Here is a 25,885-nt window from a genome sequence, read left to right as displayed (position 1 = left end):
AGCCATATCATGGTTTACTGATCCAACCAGTACTGTGGGGAACTGAACTGTACTATTCAGTAGAAACCTGATTTAAGGGTGGCACACAAGTGTAAATTCTAAACCAGATTTCAGAAAAATCGAAATGGCACGATAGTATGACATATTTTGACATTACTGTCATTACAGTCGGAAATGAATCAGATACCTTTCTACAGGCTTATGTCATCATAAAACACAAACGGTGGAAGAATAAAACGCTAAAAGCAAGATATCTCGCTGTATAATCTCACAATGTTGCTGTAGGACTAGCAGTGTGCCCTCCGATGCGGGATGCACAAGCTCCCTTGGCAGCCGAAAGAGTCCAGCTCCCCAGCGTCACAGCTCGAAAAGTAGAAAACCAACTCAGCCTGTGTGACCTAATTAGAAACATCCCCTGGTTGTGGGGGAGGATCATCATTCTCTGTCCCAGCTATCTGACACTAAGAATGGCAAGAACAAACTGACTTAATCCATCATGTTTCGCCCATCAGGCATCGAATCCTGAGGGAGTTGAGGGATGTCAACATGCATCACGAAAGGAAGACTTTGGAGTCGAGGATCTTCCAATTGAAACCAAAGCAGAAGCATTCAGTTACCGTTTCATGATCATTGCTCATTTGTGAAGGTGTAACCTGCCACGTTTACAAATCTCACAGCCTGTTCGGCCTCGCTAACTTGTATCAATTGAATGGAAGCTTGATTCAGGAGTCACGCAAAGCGACCCACTTTACCTGAGAACGAGGGTGATCGATGGAGTGGAGGCAGATTGGCATTGAGGGGAGGCTGGTAATTAGTGAAAGTGATACAAGGAATAAAGTTAGTCGCCCAACAAGTTGAAAGGTTTACACTGTACATCTCTCGGCGTTTTGACACTGCACGCCAGAGCTGACTGTTTTGCAAGTCGCTGCTCTGTGTGAAGGGTACCGACTGGAATCTGGGGTTGAAGTCGACGCGCAAATTTCCCAACCCTCGGCTGTGTGAAGAAGAGAAGAATCATCTTTATTGTCATGAGCACAACATTTTCCATTTTGCCAGCTTTTTAGAACATTTTGACAGATCTTCAAGACCCACAGAATATTGTGTTCTGCGACAGATTAAACATCAAAGCTACCAAAAGAAAGACTAAACTATTTCTTCCACCAGAGAAAACTTTGTTTCTCCCTTTTTCTGTTCTTTAGTAATCCGCGGTAGAACATGGGTTGGTTTCACCCAAAACACCGGTTACTGACCAAAAAGCGGCAAAAATGAGCTTTTAGTGAGAAGAAATGTCAAAACTGATTCAAACACTGTTTGGCACCTCAGACTATAAAATAACAAAAACAAGACTGAGAAAGCGCTTTTGATGGAAAAATAATGTATTTATATAATTTATTACAACTATGAAACGTGTTGTGAGTGACACGGACTCATCTGATGGCTCGAGTTGAACGTCAGTGGGTTTTTTTTGTACATGGTGTTCCTCATTCACTCTGTGAACTACGTCCTCTTTTGTCAAAATAACGACAACATGACACCCGATTAACAGGTGACGCTTGCTGGGATTTCCTGAGAGGCTGTTGAAGAGCATGGTTTGGGTGCTGCCACACTGGCCCTTTATGGGGCATGTCTGAATGCAGAAAAGACAGCGAGGATGTTGTTTTAACTGATTATCTGGTGATATGTCTGCCTTAAAATGCAAAAAGCATTGTAGAAGTGTGCTTCAATTGTGACTCGCACTGTATAAGTCACTCAGCTACAACAGGAAGTCAAAGCTAATGATGTCTTCACAATATTTGGAACGGAGAATGACACTTTGACTGCGCGCGTCGTATTGTATATTCAAGCCGTAAGTTCCTTCTACTTAAGTCCAGTAGTAGTCAGCTTGGCGTGTTTCAAACTGCTAACGCTAAAAACCACGGTCACAACAATGCAATGGGCCTCCCTTATCTTTTGCGCCTGAAACTGCTTCAACTGCACACCCAACCAAATTTGTGACACGCTAGAAATTTAACTAATCATTACTGTTCATTTCTATGTGCAATTAAAACAAAAATAATAATAAAGGTAATAAAAAACACCAGTGAAAAAAATAAAGGGGGGAAAAGTAACATGAAAAAGAAAATGCAATTTCAAAAAGGATTGAGAAGAAGTAAAAACTACTATCACATTGTCACATGAGGAATTACAGAAAATTATATAAATCAGATTATTGTTGGGATTAGAAATAATACTGAAGCCTTGAAAAAACTAGGAAATGCGATCAATCTGATCGCACTTCCTCATTGACTATTAACGTTAGCCGCACACGCGGACAGCAGGCGACGGACACATAAAAGCACATATCCTACCGTCCAAGCGCTTGAATGGGACGAGGGTAAAAGTGATGATAAGTGTGCTTTTCATTGTATTCAGGAGAGTCAACCCATTATCAAATTCCTGGTTTGAGTTAACGCCAAAGTGGTTATGAATATTTTTAGAAATGACTGCAGTTTCAATATGTTGTACAGGTTGGGTAAAAGATGTGTGATATATTTTCAATAGCTGATCCTGCGTTATTTGTGCGTACGCATGGTCTGAGGAGGTTCCACACCTGTTCGCAGAGTACGGACAGAAACAAGTACAGACATGGTGATTTGTGCGTCAAACGTGGATATGCACCGTTAGTAAATGAGGCCCAATGATGCTTGACTTTTTCAATATTAACAGTTGCCAGGGAGTTAGGGAATATACAGTACTAAACTGAGATGGAATGTCAATACTCTTCCCCAATTAGCTGACAAGTTTCAGTCAAAGATTTCCACCATTCAGCTCATGCAGGACGAAATTCCAAAGTATTCTCTAATCTGGCCCCCCTAAAAATGAACAGTGATGTTGTTGTGTAACTACTTGCCCTAAAAAACTAGACTTAAATAGCACAAATGTGGTATAATTCATCTGAAGAGCAGTAAAGTAGGTCATGTACTTTAGCCATTATTTTTTGCTTTTCTTGAAATGACTTGTTATGGAGGATTTCAGAGGCATTTGAAATTCTCATTTAATGTTTTTTAGAAAATTCCACCAAGATGTCAACCACTTGTCACGTTGCTGTTACACTCACCGTATGATTGAGCATTGATTCCATCACCGCTTTTGTTCTTTGCTAATGAGAACTCGAGTAGAAATGGACGGTGAGGAAGAAACACGAACGTCAGCACATGCACACGGAGCAGAATATTGATTTGAAAAATCTGATAAAACAGGGATAAAACTTTAATATGGATACCAGCAAATCAATGGTACGTATTATACATAGGTAGAAGGCAATTCCTGCTGCAGGAGGTCAATTGTGGGGAGTGCGTATTATACTCCAGAACATATTATACACAAGAAATTACGGTAATCCACCAGTCAAACCCCTGCCTTAGCTTTGTCATAACCATTTCTTTCAACCCTGATTTAAATCGAAATGTACAGTCAATGTCAATGTCGACTAACAATAATTAATTAAAATCCAAAATTAACTGAGGCCCAGACAAAAAAGTTTGTAATTGCCTATAGATGCCATAAGATGGTGGCAAATGACTTTTTGGTATGGGCCAAAGCTGCGTCGCGACTAAATGAAGCGCCTCCCCTCAATTCAACAATGATGCTTGGCACCAGGTGGCCCCAAGGCAATAATTTTCTGTGAGATGACTTTGGCCTGAACACAATAACAGAGAACAGGCAAGTTTTTCAGTGAATAATGGAGGATAGGTAGCCCTAAAAAAATAAATACAAATAAATAAATTACAAAAATAAAGAAAAATGCAAATAAGCTAATTCACGAATTTCATACCACGACTAAGCATGGGTTCATTCTGTTGCATTGTTCAGCCACTGCGAATCTGTACCGCTGGCTCTGTGATTTGGGGAAAGTCTGAAAAGGATTAGGAAAAAGTGATGTTAAAACCACCCTAAATTACAGTTTATTGTTCTTCGCCGTTTTTTTTCTTCCCCAAACTTCACAAGATGCAATCCAATTTACATTACATGATTCGTGTGACACAGTGAGAATTCCTTTTTCTCACACATATCAGAATTCAGAAAAAAAACATCGAATGGGATAGCTTAAATTCGTCATTGGACCTATTCCAAATGTGGGGGGCCAAAAATCATATATGAATTGGGCCCTGAGCCTGATGTGACCCAAATACGGCAATCAATGAAAAAAAAAAAAAAGGAAAAAAAAGCTAATTTAGTGCACAAGTGATACAAACACAAATACATGTAACTAGACAAATTGGTCACTTTAGACCTGCAGTGTAAATTGAGACAACCGCAAATATACCCATTAGCCCTCAATTTCACCCATTATCCCTTGGTTTTACACATTCACGGTCGGGAACAAAAAGGTGTCCCAATTCTCCGTAAGGCTTGGGGGTAGGCATAAGACGTCGGGCTACATATACCCCTTATGTCCGCTGACTGACAAAGAGCTTGCTTACAAGACGACGGAACAGACAAAGAAGGAAGTACATAAATAGACGCAAGCATAATTATTGATATTCATATACTAATGACAGTCGTGTTTTCAATCAACATAAATATCAGCCACGTTTTGAATGGTTGGTTGGTAAACGGCTAGTTATAACAAGCTTGCGTGTTGCTTGTCTACTGTCAGACCAAGGTGGCAAAATCACAGCAAACAGACTTCACTACAATGTAGTGCATTATATGAACAATTAGACAGAATTTTCAGGCAGTTAACTCACATTCAGAAGCTATGTACCTCATCTAGCATCACTAGTAATGTCGCTTCAAGTACTGTGACGTTCGCTTTCCATATAGTTTAGCTGTCGCCTATAATCAATCGTAATGCAGTATTTCATTGTCGTGAAGCTGTTAGCCAGGACATATCCTGGTCTGACATTGTTTTACTTTATGGAAACACACACGAGGCCAATGTAATAATCGAACGCATTTTCCTCCACAAGGATACCATAAGACAACCGCCTAATTACAGCGGCACACAGCACTCCAGAACAACAACCACAGCTGGTGCAAAAAGACAGCAGACGCAAAATCCAATTCAAGGTCCTTCTATAGGAATATGAACAGAAGCGACATGAGACTGTGGCAAAAACATTTGGTCCAAATGTGTTCCTTCTATAAAAATGTGTTCCTAAAAATGAAATATAGAAAGTTTTGCACCTCATGCGGTGGAAAACAAACAACTTCAAAATACCATTGACCTTTACAAAATGCATATACCCATAAACTTCCAGACACATTTGAATTTCAAAAAGTAATCTATAATAATAACATTCATTTGACACAAAATGGCATCTTGGAATTGGTAAACAATTGTCGCGTCTGCCTACGACAAAGCCAGTATGCGGCGAGGGGTGATGACGTGGCGGCATTCAAGTGTCGTCCCAATTCCTTAAGGGCATGTTCTTAACCCTTCATCTTTGCCCTCCAAACAGAGGGCTGAAGGATGGGAAAGACGAAGGGTAAGGGCTAAGGGGTAGAATTGGGATTGGCTCCTTAACTCAAGAGATCCTTTCTAAACCCGAGAAGAAAATCCTGACAGATCACAGAAGATGCAGAGAGGAAACGTCAAATACGATCGTCTTCATGCAAGCCCTCAATCAGACAACGATCAAATCAATCAAGCTAAACTGAACTCCTGCCTCGTCTCATCAACAGTTCAGAGGAGCTAAAAGACAAATACTGACATGATGATTAAAGGAAGCTGCTTGTAGAAGACAAATAGGCGCGCTGCCTCACAGTGCAGGACTTGACTTGAAAAGCATCACAGTTTTCATTTTTTCAACATTATTTGATACAGGTAGCTAAAGCATAAACTGCATAAACGGTAAACATTTACACTCTCATTTGGATTATACTGCCTATAAAACGTCAGGATTTTTCCAGGTCCCTGACCCCTAGGAACGGCATGAACAAGGATGTCGATCCGGCAATTCTCTGCTTTCTGAGGTACTGTAATCCCCTGCATATTCATGGGTCAAGAATTCAACTATTTTTGTTTTTGGTTTCCAGAAGAACCTATCGTCAGCTATCGCCTTAAAAACTCCTCTCATGTATTTCCAGTTGTTGTGCACGTTCTGAAACACCTTAGGATGCCACAAGATGCTCCCAAAGCCTAAACAGTACTCGGTGTCAAGGAAGTATGTTGAAGTGATACAGCTTGACTGAGAGGCAGATTTTGTACAGTCTGTCTGGGAAAAGCTAAGATTAGCCTGGGTTGTTAGTGAACGTTAAAAGGTTTTTGCCACATGCGGATGCACTTCACATGAGTTTGGAATGATAAACTGTTTTGGGATCATAGTTTGTGGTATTTTTACAGTTTAAACTACAAATATAGGCGATTCTAAACATTTTGGGAGCGAGGGTGTAAACTACTCGCATTTTCTTAGCTATTCGCGGCACGGCATGGTCTTTTTACTGTAGTATCAGAGGTGGACAAAAGCCAGCTCTCCTGTTAACTGCTTCGATACTGTAATTGTGCTGGATCTTTGCGTAAAACGCATCCGAAAAACTATTAACTTTTGGTGACGCAAAGTCTCGGATCGTGGTATGATCCATGACACAGCAGAAGAAAAATAAGCAGATCCTGAATGAGAAGGCCTCGTTACATGTATCTATCCCTTCATTCATTTACAGTGACTTGCCTCTGATTCCCTCGGGTGAGCCAGTGAGCGTTACCAGGTGGCCAATGATACTAGCCCCCTCCTTGCCCAACGGGGGGAAGAGTGAGAGAAGAACAACGACGTGATTGCGCTATCAGTTACCCATTCAGCTCTATGCACTGATCCCTCTGATTCAAGGTCAACAGAAGCCCTTTGGAAGATACCAACAAGCCTCCCAGGAGTTTGATGAAATGATGGCTCAAACTTTGGAGGAAGACTTTCTTTTGTGAGGAGTGAAGGGTCTGCGAAAACAACCAATCTTCTATCGAATTACAGTATTGTCATTGATGTAAATGGAACAGACTCATATTAAACTTGCCCAGTAAACACACAAGTTGGGTATCTACACTGAAATAAAATCTAATAAAAGTAAAACAAAACAAAAAAATCCTTCAAAGTATGTTTACTGATTAATGCAGTTATTGTCAAGGCACTGAATCAATCGCAATTGGACTGTTCTGGTTGTCTCAGAAGACGTTACGCCGCTTAGCCGAGCAGGCTAGTGCGGTCCTACCTAGCATGTCCTACCTAGCTTTGCATGAACTGATGAAGCCTGCTCGGATGAGATGGGAAACGTCTTCTAAGACAACCAGAACAGTCCAGTTGTGATCGGTTTAATGCCATGAGAATATAATGACCAAGAATAATGAGAATAATCACAGGCATTATTCCGGTTACCGTTTGAAACTTTTATTATTGTTGCTCCCATATTTAGCTGCTCTGACAATAGTAGTGGTTGATTTATGAAAAAATTCAAACAGTAGAAGAGAGAGAAGGCGATGAAGACACTTAGGTGCACATTATCTGGTACTATGAAATATAGTAGAAGGTAAGCCTGGTGATGGTGATACTTTTATTTATTGTATTTTCATCTAATAATTGTTTCCTATAATTGTTTTAAAAATATTTTTGTGTATTAATCAACTTATATTATCCGTTTTGTATTATTTAATATTTTTGTTCAATACGTGTGTATTTTTCATATAATATTTTGTTCATTTTGTGGTCTTCCAATATTTCATTTGGTATTTGCACATTTTTTCAGATAAATGTGTATTTGGTCTAATCTATTTCTATTCAATTTGTTATATTAGTTTTAATATTTTTCCAACAATGTCTTTATATAGCTTTTTTTTTTTACATTTTGTTCTCATAGTTCTCTTTCAAATTTTGTTTTTTTTGTATTTTGAATTAATATTTTTGTCTGATTAGTATTTTCTAGGCGGCACGGTGAGCGGTTCAAATCTCGGCCCCACCTGTGTGGAGTTTGGATGTTCCCCCCGTGCCTGCGTAGGTTTTCTCCGAGCACTCCGGTTACCTCCCACATCCCAAAAACATGCATGGTAGGTTGATTGAAGACTCCAAATTGCCCGTAGGTGTGAATGTGAGTCCGAATGGTTGTTTATATGTGCCCTGATTGGCTGGCAACCAGTTCAGCGTGTACCCCGCCTCCTGCCCGCATTTAGCTGAGATAGGCTTCAGCACACCCGTGACCCTAGTGAGGATAAGCGGTACAGAAAATGGATGAATGGATGGATAGTATTTTCTAATACTTTTTTCACATGTATTATTTTCTATTTCCAGATTGTGTTAGTTACAATATTTTGTCTGATATTTGTATATTTCTACTAATGGACTTTTATTTTAATGCTAATATTTTTTCTTCAATATTTTGCATCATTTTCTAATATTTTGTGATAGTAGTTTTGTATTTCCTAATATTTTTGTCATGGTATTTTTTTAATTTTATTTGTATAAGATTCATTTTTCCCCTCAATATGTGCATAGTTTCAACCCATTAGTTTTCCCCTAAAATGTGTGCTTTTTGGTCTCATATTTGTATATTTTTATATATACTGTATTTTGTAAATAGTTTGACCGTTGTTGTTTTAGTGCTTGTTGTGCCAATGGACGCATTGTTTTGACTTGTGCCACTCCCATAAGCAAAACCCTGATGCATTTGCTTCAGCAATATTGTGATACTAATAACAGTGATCATTTTGTTCAGTGTTTAATGAGAAGATAACGTGTAAGGGATTTGGGGTGGGGGGGTTGAAAAAGAGGCCTCCAAATACCTAGCTGTGGCCCCACTGCGTTAACTCAATCATTTGAAATGAGGCATTTATCAGATATGCCAGTCTTTTGTGTCACCTCACAAAGCTGCGGCTGCATTCCGCCCAAGAACAACAACAATAAAACAGATAATAAGCCATTCATCAGAGTTTTCATGCAGCGGACTGACTGAGTGGTCCGACAAGTCAAAAGCGACGAGTTGCTGTCACTGAAATTCTCCACGACGGGAAACAAAACGGCGCTTGTGTGCCGATTGTTGGGCCGGCCTTGCAATGAAGCAAAAATCCATTCCACATGATGCGCTCATTGTTTCGACTTGCACACTTCAAATATGGATCATATCTCATTATCGTGGAGCTGTCTCGCTCATTTATGCTCCACTCGAGGATTATTCAAAAGCAGCGGCGCACAAATTTGGGCTACGGGTCCAAATTGCGGTCTATTTTTATCTGTTCATAGAGGCTTATTGATTCATGTTTGTCTTTATCATTAATTTCTTTGTACAGGTCATTATATTGATGTCATTAAGTTTGGCCGTATAGATATTGCAACATATTGTAGTTCCCCCCCCCCCCCCCCCCCCAATTTATCATGTACAGTTTTTTAATAAAACTAACTGTTAAACTCGTACTGAAAGGCTAACATCAGATATCGGTACTGTCCGACATCCGGGAAAACAGCTGTATCAGGATATTATTGTCACCCGTGGCAAAATATTGCGATGTATCATACAGGTTGGGAAAAGTAGTCTAGCTGGTATAGTTCAGCGCAAAGGTGGGGGACTCGAGTCACATGACTTGGACTCGAGTCGACTTGCTTGGCTAAAACTTATGGCTCGACTTGACTTAGACTTGGCATTCACGAGACACGATTTGACTTAGACTCGAACTAAATTATTTGGCAAGTGAAACTGTCAAATACAGCGTGCCTTTTTTAAAATTATATTTTCAATAAAGGTTTATTATTTTCTGTGATACGGACGAGGGCTGAGGCTTGCCTTGTTGAGCGAAAAAAAAAATACAATTAAATAAAAAAAAGAACAATAAAAAAAATTAAATCACAGAAGTAGCTCCAAAAGATGATTACATGTGAATTATCTTTTTGATGAAATCGGAAAAAAAGACAAACGCTACATGCAAGGTTTGCAGCTCAAAGATAAAAAACATCAACGAGGTGTACCTTCATCTTTCAGACGCTGGTTAGTGTCAGATTAGCTCATTAATTAATAGCTGATCACCAGGCGTCCATCGTCATCACCCTTTTACCAATATATTTGTTGTGACATTTCGGTTTGGTGATGTGCCTGAGATTTTTGTAAAGTTAAAAAAAAAAAAAAAAAAAGGTTGCATTCAAATTGGCAGATGACAGATGCTTATCCATTTTGCAAAAGGTGTAAATCTGACTCAGTGGATGATTTAAAAAAAAAAAAAAAAAAAAAACATTTCCCAATCCATATCTGAGCTGTGCCTCACGCGAGCAAAATCAAAGGAATTGTGTCAATTGAACCATGCAGTGTAAATGCAACATTGCATCTGCAATCTGTGGAGCCACCTGTTACCGTTACTGCAACAGAATAATAGCTTTGTGTTCAAGTCAACATGCCGACATTTCACACCAAGTCAATTTGTGAGTAAATTCGACGAGATCACCATTATTTTAGTATAAATACGTTCAGTGACATTTTTTTTTCTAATGTCAAATATGTACCTTGGCTCAAGAAAGCGTGAGAAACACTACTTTTTTTTTTCTTTTCTTTTCTTTACCCAATATAAATGTCACTGCACGTCACCTTTGAACAGGTGACGAGGCGGTGATGATGTAAGGCGAGAGGATGCCAACTGAAAAGAAAAACCTCCAACAATTTGCTCACCTCGATCCATTTCTGCGCCTCCCGGAAAGCGGACGCGGCCACCGGCAGATACTGATGCGACTGTCCGGTGTGTGCCTCCGGACTTGCCATTCCCGAGCGGTGTTGTGCCTGTGACAGTTCTGTCAACAAAAATTGACAACAACAAAAAAAAAAAAATGAATTGAAGCTGGTCGCTAGCGTCGTTATTCCGAGTTATAGTCGGCCTGTGGCGGTTATGTCGCAGTAGCAGCACCGGCGAGAGCCTCGAGCCACGGTGGCTACCCTCCGGTTGAGCTCCACGGAGAGTGTGCGGCGGTGGAGGAGGAGAGATAACAAAAAGCTCGTCCCAGTCAGCTACACTGGTTCCGGTAGGTAGGCTGACGAACTGAGTCAAAATAAAGCAAAGCGCAGGTGGCCATTTATTTTTTTTCCACAGCCAACTGTGTCTCTTGGTGATTTCACGTAATAAAAACGTTGGACGGTCTAGCGCGAGATAACGACTTTATACCGTGTAAATAGTACATTTATCGTGTGGTGTTGCGATAAAACGTACTTCGTATTTCTTAAACTTCGGAGTCAACCGTTTCGTTGAACTAGCACCTTTTCCATGCATTTAAAATGTTTCCTCCAAGCTGATTGGATCACCATGGTCACCTGGTGTCTCGCAGCATTTTATTAGTTTATTATTTTTATTATTACTAAAGTAATCAGATTAAGTGGTAGCAGTATAATATATGTTGTATCAAGTTCACAATACAAATTTAAAAAAATAATTTAACAAATAATAAAGCCTTTTCTGACCGCTGGCTGTCTCTCAACGCGTGATCAAAGCAACTCTCGCTCTTATTGGTGTGCCAGAAGCCAGGTGGGGCGGGGATAGTAACATAAAGGAAGCCACTGTTTACCTGTAAATTGACTCAAAAGACCAAACCATGCTCTTATTGTGAAGTAGAACCGGATTTACTGGGATTGTATAGCCTCTTTTTGGCTCTCTTCATTCAGTCGTACTGACGGGACGCCGCCGTGTGCAAACTTCAAAAGAATCAATAACAAACAACAAAAATCAATCATAACATAATTTCCTGAGTCAAAAGTGAGCATTATCGTGTTTCTTTTATATATATATAAAAGTGTCTGTGAGTTGCTCAATGGCGTCCAGGCATCCTGGATACCAGCAACAAGAGTGAAGTGGTTGACTTTCGTGTGTTTTCTGTGCGTGATCGTGGTGTGTTTGTCAGTCAGCTGTTGCGTCTGTGCCTGGCAGGACACACGCCCACTCTGCAGCTTGGTAAGTGTACAGCAGCACTACTATTTTGCATCTTAAAAATGCATTTAAATGTGTGGGTTTTTTTTCTCTTTCGTTTTTGTAATTCTGTCAGCAATCTTCACTAGTTCGACCTGCAAATATGTTAGTTTTCCAACAAGCAGTGGCAATTTCCCCTTAATTCTGGTAGTTAATGTTTGTATTGTATATTAATGTTAACAAATTTTAGTTCTATTAAAGGAATATATACTCGACAGTACTTCTGTTTCTTTGGTTCTGGATTTTAAAAAAAGGAAAATACCTTCGTTGGTCGAGTGAGGGAGCCAAAATTTAACTAGATGCAAATAACTTGTTCAATGTATTCCTTCCTTTCTAATGTGCCTTTTATTATTTTTTTTCTTTTGCAAATTATTTCTGAAATACTTGCCAGTTAATTTTAATATTGAAGTGTATTTTATAATGATTTTTTTTTTATTTTTACATTTTCAGCACAGGTCACTCATATCGCAAGGCACTAATGTAGCTTTGTTCCACAAAAGTCTCGTGATATGGTGCCATGAAAAAGTATTTGTCCCTTTCTCAAATTCTTATTCTTTTTTTTGGCATAGTTTATCCACCTTGTTTAATATCATCAAACAAATGTGTCACATAAAGGTACAGTAACCCAAAAATGTGATTAGCCACAGCTAATTTGTAATCTTACAAGGGGGGCATTACCTTTTCACACAGGGCCAGGCAGCTTTGAAAAGTAAATATTAATACCGTTTAAAAACTGCATTGTGTTAAGGGTTATATTTGTCTGATATTTACATTTGTTTGATGATCTTAAACAAAGTGGGGAAACGATGCAAGAAAAAAAAAATTGAGAAGGGAAAACGTTTCTGATGGCATTGCGGGAGGTGAAATGCATTGTAGCAAGGAAACAAGCCATTAAAAAGTCACTTTTCTATGATATGTCTTGTCATCATTCATTCCTCTGCAGTTTTTGGAGACTCGAAAACATTTTGACGGTCCCGTCAAATGTCTTCTTGGTTGATGGCGGTGTCATTGCCGCTGCTTCCCGCCGTCTTGCTGGTGTTGGGTCGCCATCGCGTCCGAGTGGCCAAGTTCTGGCGTGGCGCGTTGGACAGGATGCGGCGGCTGCTGCGGGGACGCGCCTGCGCCAAGAGCACGCACGCCTTCGTCTTCTCCCGCTGCATCCACGGCGACGCCGGCAGCGTTCTGGAGACCTTTGACCTCTACGCGGAGACGCACGCCTCCGCCTCAGTCGGCCCGCAGATTGGTCAGTGTGCGCGCCTGTTCAAATGTAAATACAGGGTTACCCTGCATATTTGCAATTCTACTCGCAGATTCCCCTATTCGCAGATTTTTGTGTTATCCTATCCACTATTAATTTGATGAAAAATGTACTTAGGCACTTTTTTTCTGCTCAGGCTAAAGCTCTGTATAAGTATTGCTTTGGCGCCATGTCATAGTATCTTGGTTCCAACTAGGAACCACATGATGCTTTGAGATACGACTTCAATATGTTCTTTGACCCCGCTCGTGATGCAAAACACTTGTATCTTAAATCATCTTACCCCATTGAAATGAATGGAAATGCCATTAATCCGTCCCAGGTCCTCAAAAAACAAAACAAAACGAAACATGCTTTTAATGAGGAAAAATAGCACTCGTTAATATTGTATTTTATAAAAACTGAGTAATAACATAAATAGAATGTAAAGAATAAAACAGTTTTTGCATCATGATTTAATGCTGCAATCCAATTCATTGTGCTCCCGGTGTGCCCGCCTTGGCCACCGTGAGGCAATATAATACTGAACAGTCATGTAGATGCAGAGAAGAAATTTCTTCTACTGTAAGGGTCTCAGTAAGATGCTGTAATATTAAGTCATTTTTTTCCAAGAGGATAAAGAATACATGGCTGTGAATATTATCTGTCTAAATGTATTGTTCCACCATTTGAGTTCAAATTCCGAATGCGAAGCTATAGTTTGAAATACACGTGTAATTATTTTTATGGTTTACGCTTAGTGTGGCAGTAAATTTCAACTGTGGAAGTAAACAGCTTGAAGCCTCTTTGTTTATTGTGAGGTGGGTGCGGCTCAGTTGATAGAGTGCGTCGTCCAGCGACCGAAAGGTCGCCGGTTCGAATCCCGGCTCCGACTGTCCACGTTAAAGCGTCCTCGGGCAAGACGAGGCCTTGCATGGGTGATTGTGAGGCTTTGGGTACAGTGATGGTGTAAATAAAGCACTATATATTGTAAGTGCAGTCCCTTTACCATTTAACTGTAGTTTGCTGCGCAAACGGTTAATGGCTGTGTCAGGAGAAGCAAAGGGAAAAACACGGTGTGTTCAGAGACCGCTCACACTTCAAACTAGGACAGAAAAACAAAAATGTTAAAAGCTACAAATATATAAACAATGTGGGCTTTCTCATCGGCGTAGAGTGGAGCGTAACCAACGTTTTTCAAAGAGCAAAATAGCAGGCAAATTAATGCGGCCAGAGATTTATATGCTTACCTTTGATTTTCTTGCAAATTTTTCAGAAAGATGTACGATTTAGGACACAAATAAAAGTGAAACTACTTACTTTGGAAATAAAAAAAAAAACATCCTTAAGCAGTTAAGTTGCCTCCTTAGGGGAGGCCTTGGATAAGGTGGTGCGGCGCGTCCGGCCCTCTCGGGTGCTGGAACTGGGGACGCATTGCGGCTACAGCTCAGTGCTCCTGCTGAGTCTGCTGCCCGCCGACGGCAGGCTGCTCACGGTGGAGCAGGACCCCGCGGTGGCCGATCTCGGGGAGGAGATCATCCTGGTGGCGGGCTTCAAACCGTCTCAGGTACGAAAGTCATTCAAAGTTGTCGAAATAAATTGTTCAAGAGTTGCCCAGGTTAAAATAAGACCACTGTAATGAGCTGAAAAGTTGTCCAGGTTAAAATATGTATCCATCACCAAAATTTTGCAGGTTAATGACTACTGCAAATCCCTCTAAAAATGGTACAGGTTAACACTACTATAGCCTACCCAATAATCCAATATGTCCAGTTCCAGACTAGTCTTCTTAAGGAACTCTTCATTGTCAATGTGAAGCAAAAAGTGACAAAATGGCATGCATGTAGTTCCAGGTGTTGACAGGCAGTTCAGGCAACACCATCCCGACACTGCACCCTTTTATGGAACCAGCTCCAGGGACCGGAAATGCCTTCAACCTGGTGCTCATGGACCACGATCCCCAGCAGTACCTTGTGGACCTGCTGGCTCTGGAGCGAGAGGGTCTGCTCTGCCTCTCAGGCTGCTCCATAGTTCTGATCATCAGGAACCAGCGAGACAAAAGTCTGGAAGAACTGATCAGCGCAAGACCAGATTGCTACAGCATCAAGTCGCAGGTTCCTGGGATGGTAGAGCTCTTCTACCAGAAGAACCGCACATGACGATGCTTCCCTTAGGAAACCAAATAAAAAGGGAATTCAATTTTCTGCCAAAAATGGAGAGAATTGCCTACAAACCCCAAATTTCAATCAAGTTGCTACATTGTGTAAAATAAAGACTTCCAATCATTTATTCTCCAGTCAATTGAATACACTACACAAAATAATTTTGCAAACATTCCCACATTTTGAATTTGATGCCGACAACAGGTCAAACTTTCCACTTTAAAAAGAACATGGAGTAAATCAAAATCTTCTTCTTTTCCTTTGGGCTTGTCCCGTTAGGGGTCGCCACAGCGCGTCATCCTTTTCCATGTAAGCCTATCTCCTGCATCCTCCTCTCGAACACCAACTGCCATCATGTCTTCCCTCACGACATCCATCAACCTTCTCTTTGGTCTTCCTCGAGCTCTCTTGCCTGGCAGCTCCATCCTCATCATCCTTCTTCCAATATACTCACTATTTCTCCTCTGGACGTGTCCAAACCATTGAAGTCTGCGCTCTCTAACTTTGTCTCCAAAACATCAAACCTCGGCTGTCCCTCTGATGAGCTCATTTCAAATTTTATCCAACCTTGTCACTCCAAGAGCGAACCTCAACATCTTCATTTCCGCCACCTCCAGCTCTGCTTCCTGTGGTCTCTTCAGTGCCACTGTCTCTAATCCATACATCATGGCTGGCCTCACTACAGTTTTATAAACTTTGCCCTTCATCCTTGCAGAGACTCTTCTGTCACATAACACACCTGACACCTTCCTCCACCCGTTCCAACCTGCTTTGACCCGTTTCTTCACTTCCTGACCACACTCACCATTGCTCTGGACGGTTGACCCTAAGTATTTAAAGTCCTCCACCCTTGCTATCGCTTCTCCCTGTAGCCTCATTCTTCCCCCACCAGCCCTCTCATTCATGCACATATATTCTGTTTTACTTCGGCTAATCTTCATTCCTCTTCTTTCCAGTGCATGCCTCCATCTCTCTAACTGTTCCTCCAGCTGCTCCCTGCTTTCACTGCAGATCACAATGTCATCTGCAAACATCATGGTCCACGGGGATTCCAGTCTAACCTCATCTGTCAGCCTATCCATCACCACTGCAAAAAGGAAGGGGCTCAGGGCTGATCCCTGATGCAGTCCCACGTCCACCTTAAATTCTTCTGTCACACCTACAGCACACCTCACCGCTGTTCTGCTGCCCTCGTACATGTCCTGTATTATTCTAACATACTTCTCTGCCACTCCAGACTTCCGCATGCAGTACCACAGTTCTTCTCTGGGTACTCTGTCATAGGCTTTCTCTAGATCTACAAAGACACAATGTAGCTCCTTCTGACCTTCTCTGTACTTTTCCATCAACATCCTCAAGGCAAATAATGCATCTGTGGTACTCTTTCTAGGCATGAAACCATACTGTTGCTCGCAAATACTCACTTCTGTCCTGAGTCTAGCCTCCACTACTCTTTCCCATAACTTCATTGTGTGGCTCATCAACTTTATTCCTCTATAGTTGCCACAGCTCTGCACATCACCTTTGTTCTTAAAAATGGGCACCAGTACACTTTTCCTCCATTCCTCAGGCATCTTCTCACGCACTAGAATTCTATTGAACAAGCTGGTCAAAAACTTCACAGCCACCTCTCCTAGATGCTTCCATACCTCCACAGGAATGTCATCAGGACCAACTGCCTTTCCATTTTTCATCCTCTTTAATGCCTTTCTAACTTCCCCCTTACTAATCATTGCCACTTCCTGGTCCACCACACTTACCTCTTCTACTCTCCCTTCTCTATCATTTTCCTCATTCATCAACTCCTCGAAGTATTCTTTCCATCTAGCAAGCACACTGCTGGCACCAGTCAACATATTTCCATCTCTATCCTTAATCACCCTAACCTGCTGCACATCCTTCCCATCTCTATCCCTCTGTCTGGCCAGCCTGTATAGATCCTTTTCTCCTTCTTTAGTGTCCAACCTGCCATACATGTCATCATATGCCTCTTGTTTTGCCTTTGCCACCTCTACCTTTGCCCTGTGTCGCATCTCAATGTATTCCTTTCGCCTCTCCTCGGTCCTCTCAGTGTCCCACTTCTTCTTAGCTAACCTCTTTCCTTGTATGATTTCCTGTACTGTGAGGTTCCACCACCAAGTCTCCTTCTCTCCTTTCCTGCCAGAAGATACACCAAGTACTCTCCTGCCTGCTTCTCTGATCACCTTGGGTGCAGTGGTCCAGTCTTCTGGAAGCTCCTGCCGTCCACCGAGAGCCTGTATCACCTCTTCCCGAAAAGCTGCACAACACTCGTCCTGTCTCAGCTTCCACCACATGGTTCTCTTCTCTGCCTTTGTCTTCCTAATTTTCCTCCCCACCACCAGAGTCATCTTACACACCACCATCCTATGCTGTCTAGCCACACTCTCCCCTACCACTACCTTACAGTTGGTAACCTCCTTCAGATTACATCGTCTGTACAAGATGTAATCCACCTGTGTGCTTCTACCTCCGCTCTTGTAGGTCACCCTATGTTCGTGCCTCTTCTGGAAAAAAGTGTTCACTACAGCCATTTGCATCCTTTTTGCAAAGTCTACCACCATCTGTCCCTCCAAGTTCCTTTCCTGGATGCCGTATTTACCCATCACTTCTTCATCACCCCTATTACCTTCACCAACATGTCCATTACAATCTGCACCAATTACGACTCTCTCTCTGTCTGGGATGCTAAGAACTACATCATCTAGGTCCTTCCAGAATTTCTCTTTCACCTCTAGGTCACATCCTACCTGTGGGGCATAGCCACTAAACACATTACACATAACACCCTCAATTTCAAATTTCAGCCTCATCACTCGATCTGATACTCTTTTCACCTCCAAGACATTCTTAGCCAACTCTTCTTTTAAAATAACCCCGACTCCATTTCGCTTCCCATCGACACCATGGTAAAATAATTTAAACCCTGCCCCTAAACCTCTAGCCTTACTACCTTTCCACCTGGTCTCCTGGACACACAATATATCAACCTTTCTCCTCATCATCATGTCAACCAACTCCCGAGATTTTCCTGTCATAGTCCCAACATTCAAAGTCCCCACATTCAGTTCTAGGCTCTGTGTTTTCCTCTTCTCTTTCTGCCGAAGAACCCGCTTTCCACCTCCTCTTCTTCTTTGACTTCGACCCACAGTAGCTGAATTTCCAACGGCGCCCCGCAGGTTGACGGCGCCGGTGGCGGACGTTGTTAACCCGGGCCACGACCGATCCGGTATGGAATTCTTTGGATGAACGCTCATATTTGTTTGGCAAGGTTTTAAGCCGGATGCCCTTCCTGACACAACCCTCTGCATTTATCCGGGCTTGGGACCGGCCTACAGTTTGCACTGACTTGTGCCACCCATAGGGCTGCATTAGGAGTAAATCAAAATGCTTTCTATAAATCACTTTATTTTCAATGAATGACAAATACAAGACTAAAATGTTCTCTTTTCAAGATCTAATATTTTGTTGGTACAACAACATCCCCGTACATGCAGTCTTCCTCCAAAGCCAGGTTGTAGAGAAAGCCGCTACCTCCTTTGTAGGAACTGGTCACGATCCTCAGCCAGCCACTCTCGCCCTGAAGGGGAAGACGAGTCGAGAGAAATCACAGCGAAGCCGTCACCGCCATCTGGGCACTTTTAGACACGAGACCGCTCACCCAAGGCTCCCCCCAGGAGTTGCGTACGATCCAGTATTCAGTGCCGTTTTCCACCCCCCAGCCGGCCACCGACACTATGTGGTTGATCTCGGGATCCTCGACGTATTCCGTGTACAACCCACCGGTGTACACGTCTAGATTCTCTGTGGCCATGATTGCGCAGCTGCATGATTGGAAAGGGGAGCAAATGGGCAAGCTCTGAACTTTGAGTTTATAAATTTAAAAAAAAAAAGGCACCAGGAAAAGGGTCACTTCCATCCAAAAGTGAGCACTTCCTGTGTATTTTCAGACAATCTAGCCATGCAAAATTCAATGGTGCCAAGTAAAACTGGCTTTGGGGGCTGATTATTATTTTTTAAGGGTCCCTTCAACACACAAAATTCTCCCAAATTTAGCATGATCCATCTTGAATCAGCAGTTCCAACTTGGTAGAGATCAAAATTCATCCCCAAATGATGTCTTTGTGACATTGGCAAGTAAAACTTGCTTTGACAGCAATCAGACAAACTCAAAACATTTGTCATTGAAGATTTCACAGCTACTCTGGACACGTGGCCTTGAGAGCTTTTCAGAAAACGTCAAAACCTGATTGGTCCTCTCGTGTAGATTTCCGCCATCATGGTGTCCCGCCCCGCGATGGCTCCGTAGTCGCCAACTCTCCACAGAGTGTAGTTGGCCACTTTGTCGCACTTCCCAAAAGTCACGCACGTCCCGCAGGCATTGAAAGGATGGCATTCTGCACCCAGGAAATGCACAACAGGGGGGGGTTATTAGACAAAGTGGACAACTCAAAATCGATGTACAGTGGCAGGTCATGCATTTTGTATCTGGGCCTTCCCTGACCTAGTAGTCTCGAAACCAATAACGCAACTTAACCCAATTACTGATATAGTTTAAGTTACATGGGCCAGCACTACTGATCCAGAAGGCCCTGGTCATAATTAGCTTGACATGGCAACACAGAGGCTGAAATCTGATTGGACAAAAGAAAAAAAAGAAAAAACTGATGAATACATTTTCATGGAACGAAAAGACCAGATTGGAACGGTAGGGCAGAGTTTCTGATAGGATTTAGTCTAGCAGCGAAGGCCTTGCTGGACCACCGGTACATCTCATCATCTGTGATACCAACTCTGATCAATGGCCTGGTAGTTGTTGCAGGTTTCGTCCGGGATGCCTTTCTTGTGGGCGTACGCCCACACGCCGCCGTGGTCGCCCCCGTGACACGTGCCCGAGTCGGCGCAATCCAGCACGTGCTGGACCGACAGGTAGGCTGAAGGCCACGCCGCTCTACGCTTGATGTTGATGCGATCTGTGAAGAAACAAGTCAGGAATTTTAGCAATCTTTAAGTCGCCTACTTGTGTACGTTTTCAGAGTCCTTACTTGTCGACTAGGCACTACTTCTACATTGGTGAAATACTTTCTCCGCCTCACCTGCCATGGCACTGGTGCTGCCGTGGGCCCAGCAGGACCCGCAGTACTGGGGGATGTGCTGGTTCCGGGTCGCGCTGACATAATTGACGCCATTCACGTTTCTCCAGTCCCAAGTCTTCGGCAGCCGGACCAGGTTGAGGATCTCGTGTGGCCGAGGTGCGGTTCTGCGAGCGAACGAGAGCTTGGAGGTGACCAAAAGTTTACCAACCGGTTAAAGAAAGCAAAGACAAACAGAGCCCCGACTTAACAAAGCAGTGTGAACACTTGGAGCAAAACGGCTGTCCACTGTACTTCCACCTGACAAAAAGGACTTTCCAAGTTCTGGTTCAGGCATTGGCACACTGCAGCTCCAGAGTGAGGTGCCCGGGTCTAATCTGATTGTTGCCTGCGCAAGAGGGTTACCTCTTTGGACACATGTGCAGACCTAGACCCCCCTGAAACTCTTAAAATCCGCAAACCCACTTCAACCCCTAACCGCAAAACACAGAAGCAACAACAAAAATGAACTCACTTGACTCCCCAGTCTGGTTTCCGAGGGACAGGCCGGTAACAGCGAGGCCTCTCGCTGAAAACCTTTCCTGCCGAAACGGCAGGCCGTGCGACCGAAAGGACAAAACACAACAGCAGAAGCATGTTGAATGAATCGGAAGGCAACGCAGCCCGGAATAAATACTGCCGAATGTGCCGTTAGGGCTTGACATCACCTGGGAGCCACAGCCAGTCTGTCATTGCTCCAATTAGTCACATGAAGGCCTCGAGCACCGGTGTCAAACTCAAGGCCCGGGGCCCAGATTCGGCCCGCCACATCAATTTACGTGGCCCGCGCGAGCAAATCATATGCGTCGACTTGATGTTTCTTGCGAAAATAACGTTGCAAATCCATCCATCCATTTTCATTACCGCTTATCCTCACAAGGGTCGCGGGCCGCTGGAGCCTATCCCAGCTATCTTCGGGCGGGAGGCGGGGTACACCCTGAACCGGTCGCCAGCCAATCGCAGGGTACATAGAAACAACCAACCATTCGCACTCACATTCACACCTACGGGCAATTTAGAGTTGTCAATCAACCTATCACGCATGTTTTTGGGATGTGGGAGGAAACCGCAGTGGCCGGAGAAAACCCACCCAGGCACGGGGAGAACATGCAAACTGCACACAGGCGGGGCCGGGATTTGAACCCCGGTCCCCAGAACTGTGAGGCAGGCGACATTGCAAATCGTCTTCACTTTTAAGAACGTTGATGGCAAACATTTTTGTGACCGATCGGCATTTCAAAATAAACTGAATTAACATTATTTTACTGGCTTCTGATTTGAAATATAGCTATTTATCCATTTTTCTGGGTGTATATGTAATACCATGAAGCAATTGTACATTTTCTGTACGTGTTCGCAGTCATGACGGCCCTCCGAGGAAAACCATAAAGATGATGTGGCCCGCAGCAAAAATTGTTTGACACCCCCAGCCTATAGGAACATGCTTGAAAAAAACCCAACAAAAAATACTCTGGTAAGCTTGTGTGTCCTGGTATCGCTCACACTTCAAACTGGGACAGAAAAATAAGTAACGAAATGTTAATAGCTACAAATATATAAACAATGTGGGCTTTCTCATCAGCGTAGAGTCGAGCGTAACCAACGTTTTTCAAAGCGCAAGATTGCAGGCAAATTAATGTGGCCAGAAATGTATACGCTTAACCTTTGATTTTCTTGCATACACATTTTTCAGAAAGATGTACAATTTAGGACAAAAATAAAAGTGAAACTACTTTGGAAATGAAAAAAAAAAATCATCTTGAACCAGTTAAGTTGTCTTCTTAGGGGAGGCCTTGGATAAGGTGGTGCGGCCCTCTCGGGTGCTGGAACTGCTACAGCCCGCCAACGGCAGGCTGCTCGCAGTGGAGCAGGACCCCGCGGTGGCCGACTTCGGGGAGGAGATCATCCTGGTGGCGAGCTTCAAACAGTCGCAGGTACGAAAGTCATTCATCAAAGTTGTCAAAATAAATTGCTCAAGAGTTGCCCAGGTTAAAATATGTATACATCAAAATTTTGCAGGTTAATGACTACTGCAAAACCCTCTAAAAATGGTACAGGTTAACACTACTATAGCCTACCCAATAATCCAATATGTCCAGTTCCAGACTAGTCTTCTTAAGGAACTCTTCATTGTCAATGTGAAGCAAAAAGTGACAAAATGGCATGCATGTAGTTCCAGGTGTTGACAGGCAGTTCAGGCAACACCATCCCGACACTGCACCCTTTTATGGAACCAGCTCCAGGGACCGGAAACGCCTTCAACCTGGTGCTCATGGACCACGATCCCCAGCAGTACCTTGTGGACCTGCTGGCTCTGGAGCGAGAGGGTCTGCTCTGCCTCTCAGGCTGCTCCATAGTTCTGATCATCAGGAACCAGCGAGACAAAAGTCTGGAAGAACTGATCAGCGCAAGACCAGATTGCTACAGCATCAAGTCGCAGGTTCCTGGGATGGTAGAGCTCTTCTACCAGAAGAACCGCACATGACGATGCTTCCCTTAGGAAACCAAGTAAAAAGGGAATTCAATTTTCTGCCAAAAATGGAGAGAATTGCCTACAAACCCCAAATTGCAATCAAGTTGCTACATTGTGTAAAATAAAGACTTCCAATCCTTTATTCTCCAGTCAATTGAATACACTACACAAAATAATTTTGCAAACATTCCCACATTTTGAATTTGATGCCGACAACAGGTCAAACTTTCCACTTTCAAAAGAACAAGGAGTAAATCAAAATGCTTTCTATAAATCACTTTATTTTCAATGAATGACAAATACAAGACTAAAATGTTCTCTTTTCAAGATCTAATATTTTGTTGGTACAACAACATCCCCGTACATGCAGTCTTCCTCCAAAGCCAGGTTGTAGAGAAAGCCGCTACCTCCTTTGTAGGAACTGGTCACGATCCTCAGCCAGCCACTCTCGCCCTGAAGGGGAAGACGAGTCGAGAGAAATCACAGCGAAGCCGTCACCGCCATCTGGGCACTTTTAGACACGAGACCGCTCACCCAAGGCTCCCCCCAGGAGTTGCGTACGATCCAGTATTCAGTGCCGTTTTCCACCCCCCAGCCGGCCACCGACACTATGTGGTTGATCTCGGGATCCTCGACGTATTCCGTGTACAACCCACCGGTGTACACGTCTAGATTCTCTGTGGCCATGATTGCGCAGCTGCATGATTGGAAAGGGGAGCAAATGGGCAAGCTCTGAACTTTGAGTTTATAAATTTAAAAAAAAGAAAAAGGCACCAGGAAAAGGGTCACTTCCATCCAAAAGTGAGCACTTCCTGTGTATTTTCAGACAGACAATCTAGCCATGCAAAATTCAATGGTGCCAAGTAAAACTGGCTTTGGGGGCTGATTATTATTTTTTAAGGGTCCCTTCAACACACAAAATTCTCCCAAATTTAGCATGATCCATCTTGAATCAGCAGTTCCAACTTGGTAGAGATCGAAATTCATCCCCAAATGATGTCTTTGTGACATTGGCAAGTAAAACTTGCTTTGACAGCAATCAGACAAACTCAAAACATTTGTCGTTGAAGATTTCACAGCTACTCTGGACACGTGGCCTTGAGAGCTTTTCAGAAAACGTCAAAACCTGATTGGTCCTCTCGTGTAGATTTCCGCCATCATGGTGTCCCGCCCCGCGATGGCTCCGTAGTCGCCAACTCTCCACAGAGTGTAGTTGGCCACTTTGTCGCACTTCCCAAAAGTCACGCACGTCCCGCAGGCATTGAAAGGATGGCATTCTGCACCCAGGAAATGCACAACAGGGGGGGGTTATTAGACAAAGTGGACAACTCAAAATCGATGTACAGTGGCAGGTCATGCATTTTGTATCTGGGCCTTCCCTGACCTAGTAGTCTCGAAACCAATAACGCAACTTAACCCAATTACTGATATAGTTTAAGTTACATGGGCCAGCACTACTGATCCAGAAGGCCCTGGTCATAATTAGCTTGACATGGCAACACAGAGGCTGAAATCTGATTGGACAAAAGAAAAAAAAGAAAAAACTGATGAATACATTTTCATGGAACGAAAAGACCAGATTGGAACGGTAGGGCAGAGTTTCTGATAGGATTTAGTCTAGCAGCGAAGGCCTTGCTGGACCACCGGTACATCTCATCATCTGTGATACCAACTCTGATCAATGGCCTGGTAGTTGTTGCAGGTTTCGTCCGGGATGCCTTTCTTGTGGGCGTACGCCCACACGCCGCCGTGGTCGCCCCCGTGACACGTGCCCGAGTCGGCGCAATCCAGCACGTGCTGGACCGACAGGTAGGCTGAAGGCCACGCCGCTCTACGCTTGATGTTGATGCGATCTGTGAAGAAACAAGTCAGGAATTTTAGCAATCTTTAAGTCGCCAACTTGTGTACGTTTTCAGAGTCCTTACTTGTCGTCGACTAGGCACTACTTCTACATTGGTGAAATACTTTCGCCGCCTCACCTGCCATGGCACTGGTGCTGCCGTGGGCCCAGCAGGACCCGCAGTACTGGGGGATGTGCTGGTTCCGGGTCGCGCTGACATAATTGACGCCATTCACGTTTCTCCAGTCCCAAGTCTTCGGCAGCCGGACCAGGTTGAGGATCTCGTGTGGCCGAGGTGCGGTTCTGCGAGCGAACGAGAGCTTGGAGGTGACCAAAAGTTTACCAACCGGTTAAAGAAAGCAAAGACAAACAGAGCCCCGACTTAACAAAGCAGTGTGAACACTTGGAGCAAAACGGCTGTCCACTGTACTTCCACCTGACAAAAAGGACTTTCCAAGTTCTGGTTCAGGCATTGGCACACTGCAGCTCCAGAGTGAGGTGCCCGGGTCTAATCTGATTGTTGCCTGCGCAAGAGGGTTACCTCTTTGGACACATGTGCAGACCTAGACCCCCCTGAAACTCTTAAAATCCGCAAACCCACTTCAACCCCTAACCGCAAAACACAGAAGCAACAACAAAAATGAACTCACTTGACTCCCCAGTCTGGTTTCCGAGGGACAGGCCGGTAACAGCGAGGCCTCTCGCTGAAAACCTTTCCTGCCGAAACGGCAGGCCGTGCGACCGAAAGGACAAAACACAACAGCAGAAGCATGTTGAATGAATCGGAAGGCAACGCAGCCCGGAATAAATACTGCCGAATGTGCCGTTAGGGCTTGACATCACCTGGGAGCCACAGCCAGTCTGTCATTGCTCCAATTAGTCACATGAAGGCCTCGAGCACCGGTGTCAAACTCAAGGCCCGGGGCCTAGATTCGGCCCGCCACATCAATTTACGTGGCCCGCGCGAGCAAATCATATGCGTCGACTTGATGTTTCTTGCGAAAATAACGTTGCAAATCCATCCATCCATTTTCATTACCGCTTATCCTCACAAGGGTCGCGGGCCGCTGGAGCCTATCCCAGCTATCTTCGGGCGGGAGGCGGGGTACACCCTGAACCGGTCGCCA

At 43.5% G+C, this 25,885-nt stretch overlaps 5 protein-coding genes across 17 annotated transcripts in view; 2 read left to right on the top strand and 3 right to left on the bottom strand.

Annotated features, from left to right (window-relative positions):
* LOC133407680 (LIM and calponin homology domains-containing protein 1-like) overlaps nucleotides 1-11,203 on the bottom strand; it is a 67,258-nt gene extending 56,055 nt beyond the window's left edge. For 7 of the 8 annotated variants that reach the window (XR_009769207.1, XM_061685801.1, XM_061685796.1 and 4 more), the window contains exon 1: nucleotides 10,615-10,910. Coding sequence is in view for 7 of the 8 variants with exons in the window: in XM_061685801.1 (XP_061541785.1) it covers nucleotides 10,615-10,704 (90 nt within the window). In the remaining variant the exon portion in view is untranslated. Of the gene's footprint in view, nucleotides 1-10,614; nucleotides 10,911-11,146 lie in introns of those variants that run through there. The other variant, XM_061685797.1, reaches the window with a different exon arrangement.
* LOC133407691 (transmembrane O-methyltransferase homolog) lies at nucleotides 10,614-15,414 on the top strand. 6 transcript variants are annotated; one of them, XM_061685839.1, is made up of 5 exons: nucleotides 10,614-10,681; nucleotides 11,832-11,881; nucleotides 12,840-13,139; nucleotides 14,504-14,700; nucleotides 14,981-15,414. In XM_061685839.1, the coding sequence occupies exons 3-5, from the start codon at nucleotides 12,878-12,880 to the stop codon at nucleotides 15,290-15,292; spliced, it is 771 nt and encodes a 256-aa protein (XP_061541823.1). In that variant the 5' UTR covers nucleotides 10,614-10,681; nucleotides 11,832-11,881; nucleotides 12,840-12,877; the 3' UTR covers nucleotides 15,293-15,414. The 6 variants fall into 6 exon arrangements, with proteins under 6 accessions (XP_061541823.1, XP_061541824.1, XP_061541825.1 ...); XM_061685840.1 differs by having other exon boundaries at nucleotides 10,635-10,681; nucleotides 11,836-11,881; XM_061685841.1 differs by having other exon boundaries at nucleotides 10,638-10,961.
* A 3,349-nt stretch (nucleotides 15,415-18,763) lies between these two features.
* LOC133408110 (cathepsin Z-like) lies at nucleotides 18,764-21,042 on the bottom strand. Its single transcript, XM_061686609.1, has 6 exons — nucleotides 20,921-21,042; nucleotides 20,410-20,573; nucleotides 20,107-20,286; nucleotides 19,560-19,710; nucleotides 18,975-19,137; nucleotides 18,764-18,893 (listed from the first exon to the last, which is right to left on the bottom strand). Exons 1-6 carry the CDS (start codon nucleotides 21,040-21,042, stop codon nucleotides 18,771-18,773), a joined length of 903 nt encoding a protein of 300 aa, XP_061542593.1. The 3' UTR covers nucleotides 18,764-18,770.
* Nucleotides 21,041-22,983, top strand: LOC133408109 (transmembrane O-methyltransferase-like). The gene is made up of 3 exons (XM_061686608.1): nucleotides 21,041-21,059; nucleotides 22,231-22,379; nucleotides 22,619-22,983. The coding sequence occupies exons 1-3, from the start codon at nucleotides 21,041-21,043 to the stop codon at nucleotides 22,928-22,930; spliced, it is 480 nt and encodes a 159-aa protein (XP_061542592.1). The 3' UTR covers nucleotides 22,931-22,983.
* Nucleotides 22,984-23,241: 258 nt separating this feature from the next.
* On the bottom strand, nucleotides 23,242-25,530 carry LOC133408108 (cathepsin Z-like). The gene is made up of 6 exons (XM_061686607.1): nucleotides 25,409-25,530; nucleotides 24,898-25,061; nucleotides 24,592-24,771; nucleotides 24,045-24,195; nucleotides 23,453-23,615; nucleotides 23,242-23,371 (listed from the first exon to the last, which is right to left on the bottom strand). The coding sequence occupies exons 1-6, from the start codon at nucleotides 25,528-25,530 to the stop codon at nucleotides 23,249-23,251; spliced, it is 903 nt and encodes a 300-aa protein (XP_061542591.1). The 3' UTR covers nucleotides 23,242-23,248.
* Between the last annotated feature and the right edge of the window lie 355 nt (nucleotides 25,531-25,885).

Source organism: Phycodurus eques, chromosome 9 (genome assembly GCF_024500275.1).
Source record: "Phycodurus eques isolate BA_2022a chromosome 9, UOR_Pequ_1.1, whole genome shotgun sequence".
In the NCBI taxonomy this organism is placed as follows: Eukaryota; Metazoa; Chordata; class Actinopteri; order Syngnathiformes; family Syngnathidae; genus Phycodurus; species Phycodurus eques.
Note: the sequence above shows the minus strand (reverse complement) of the source record. Positions and strands in the feature narration are given on the sequence as shown.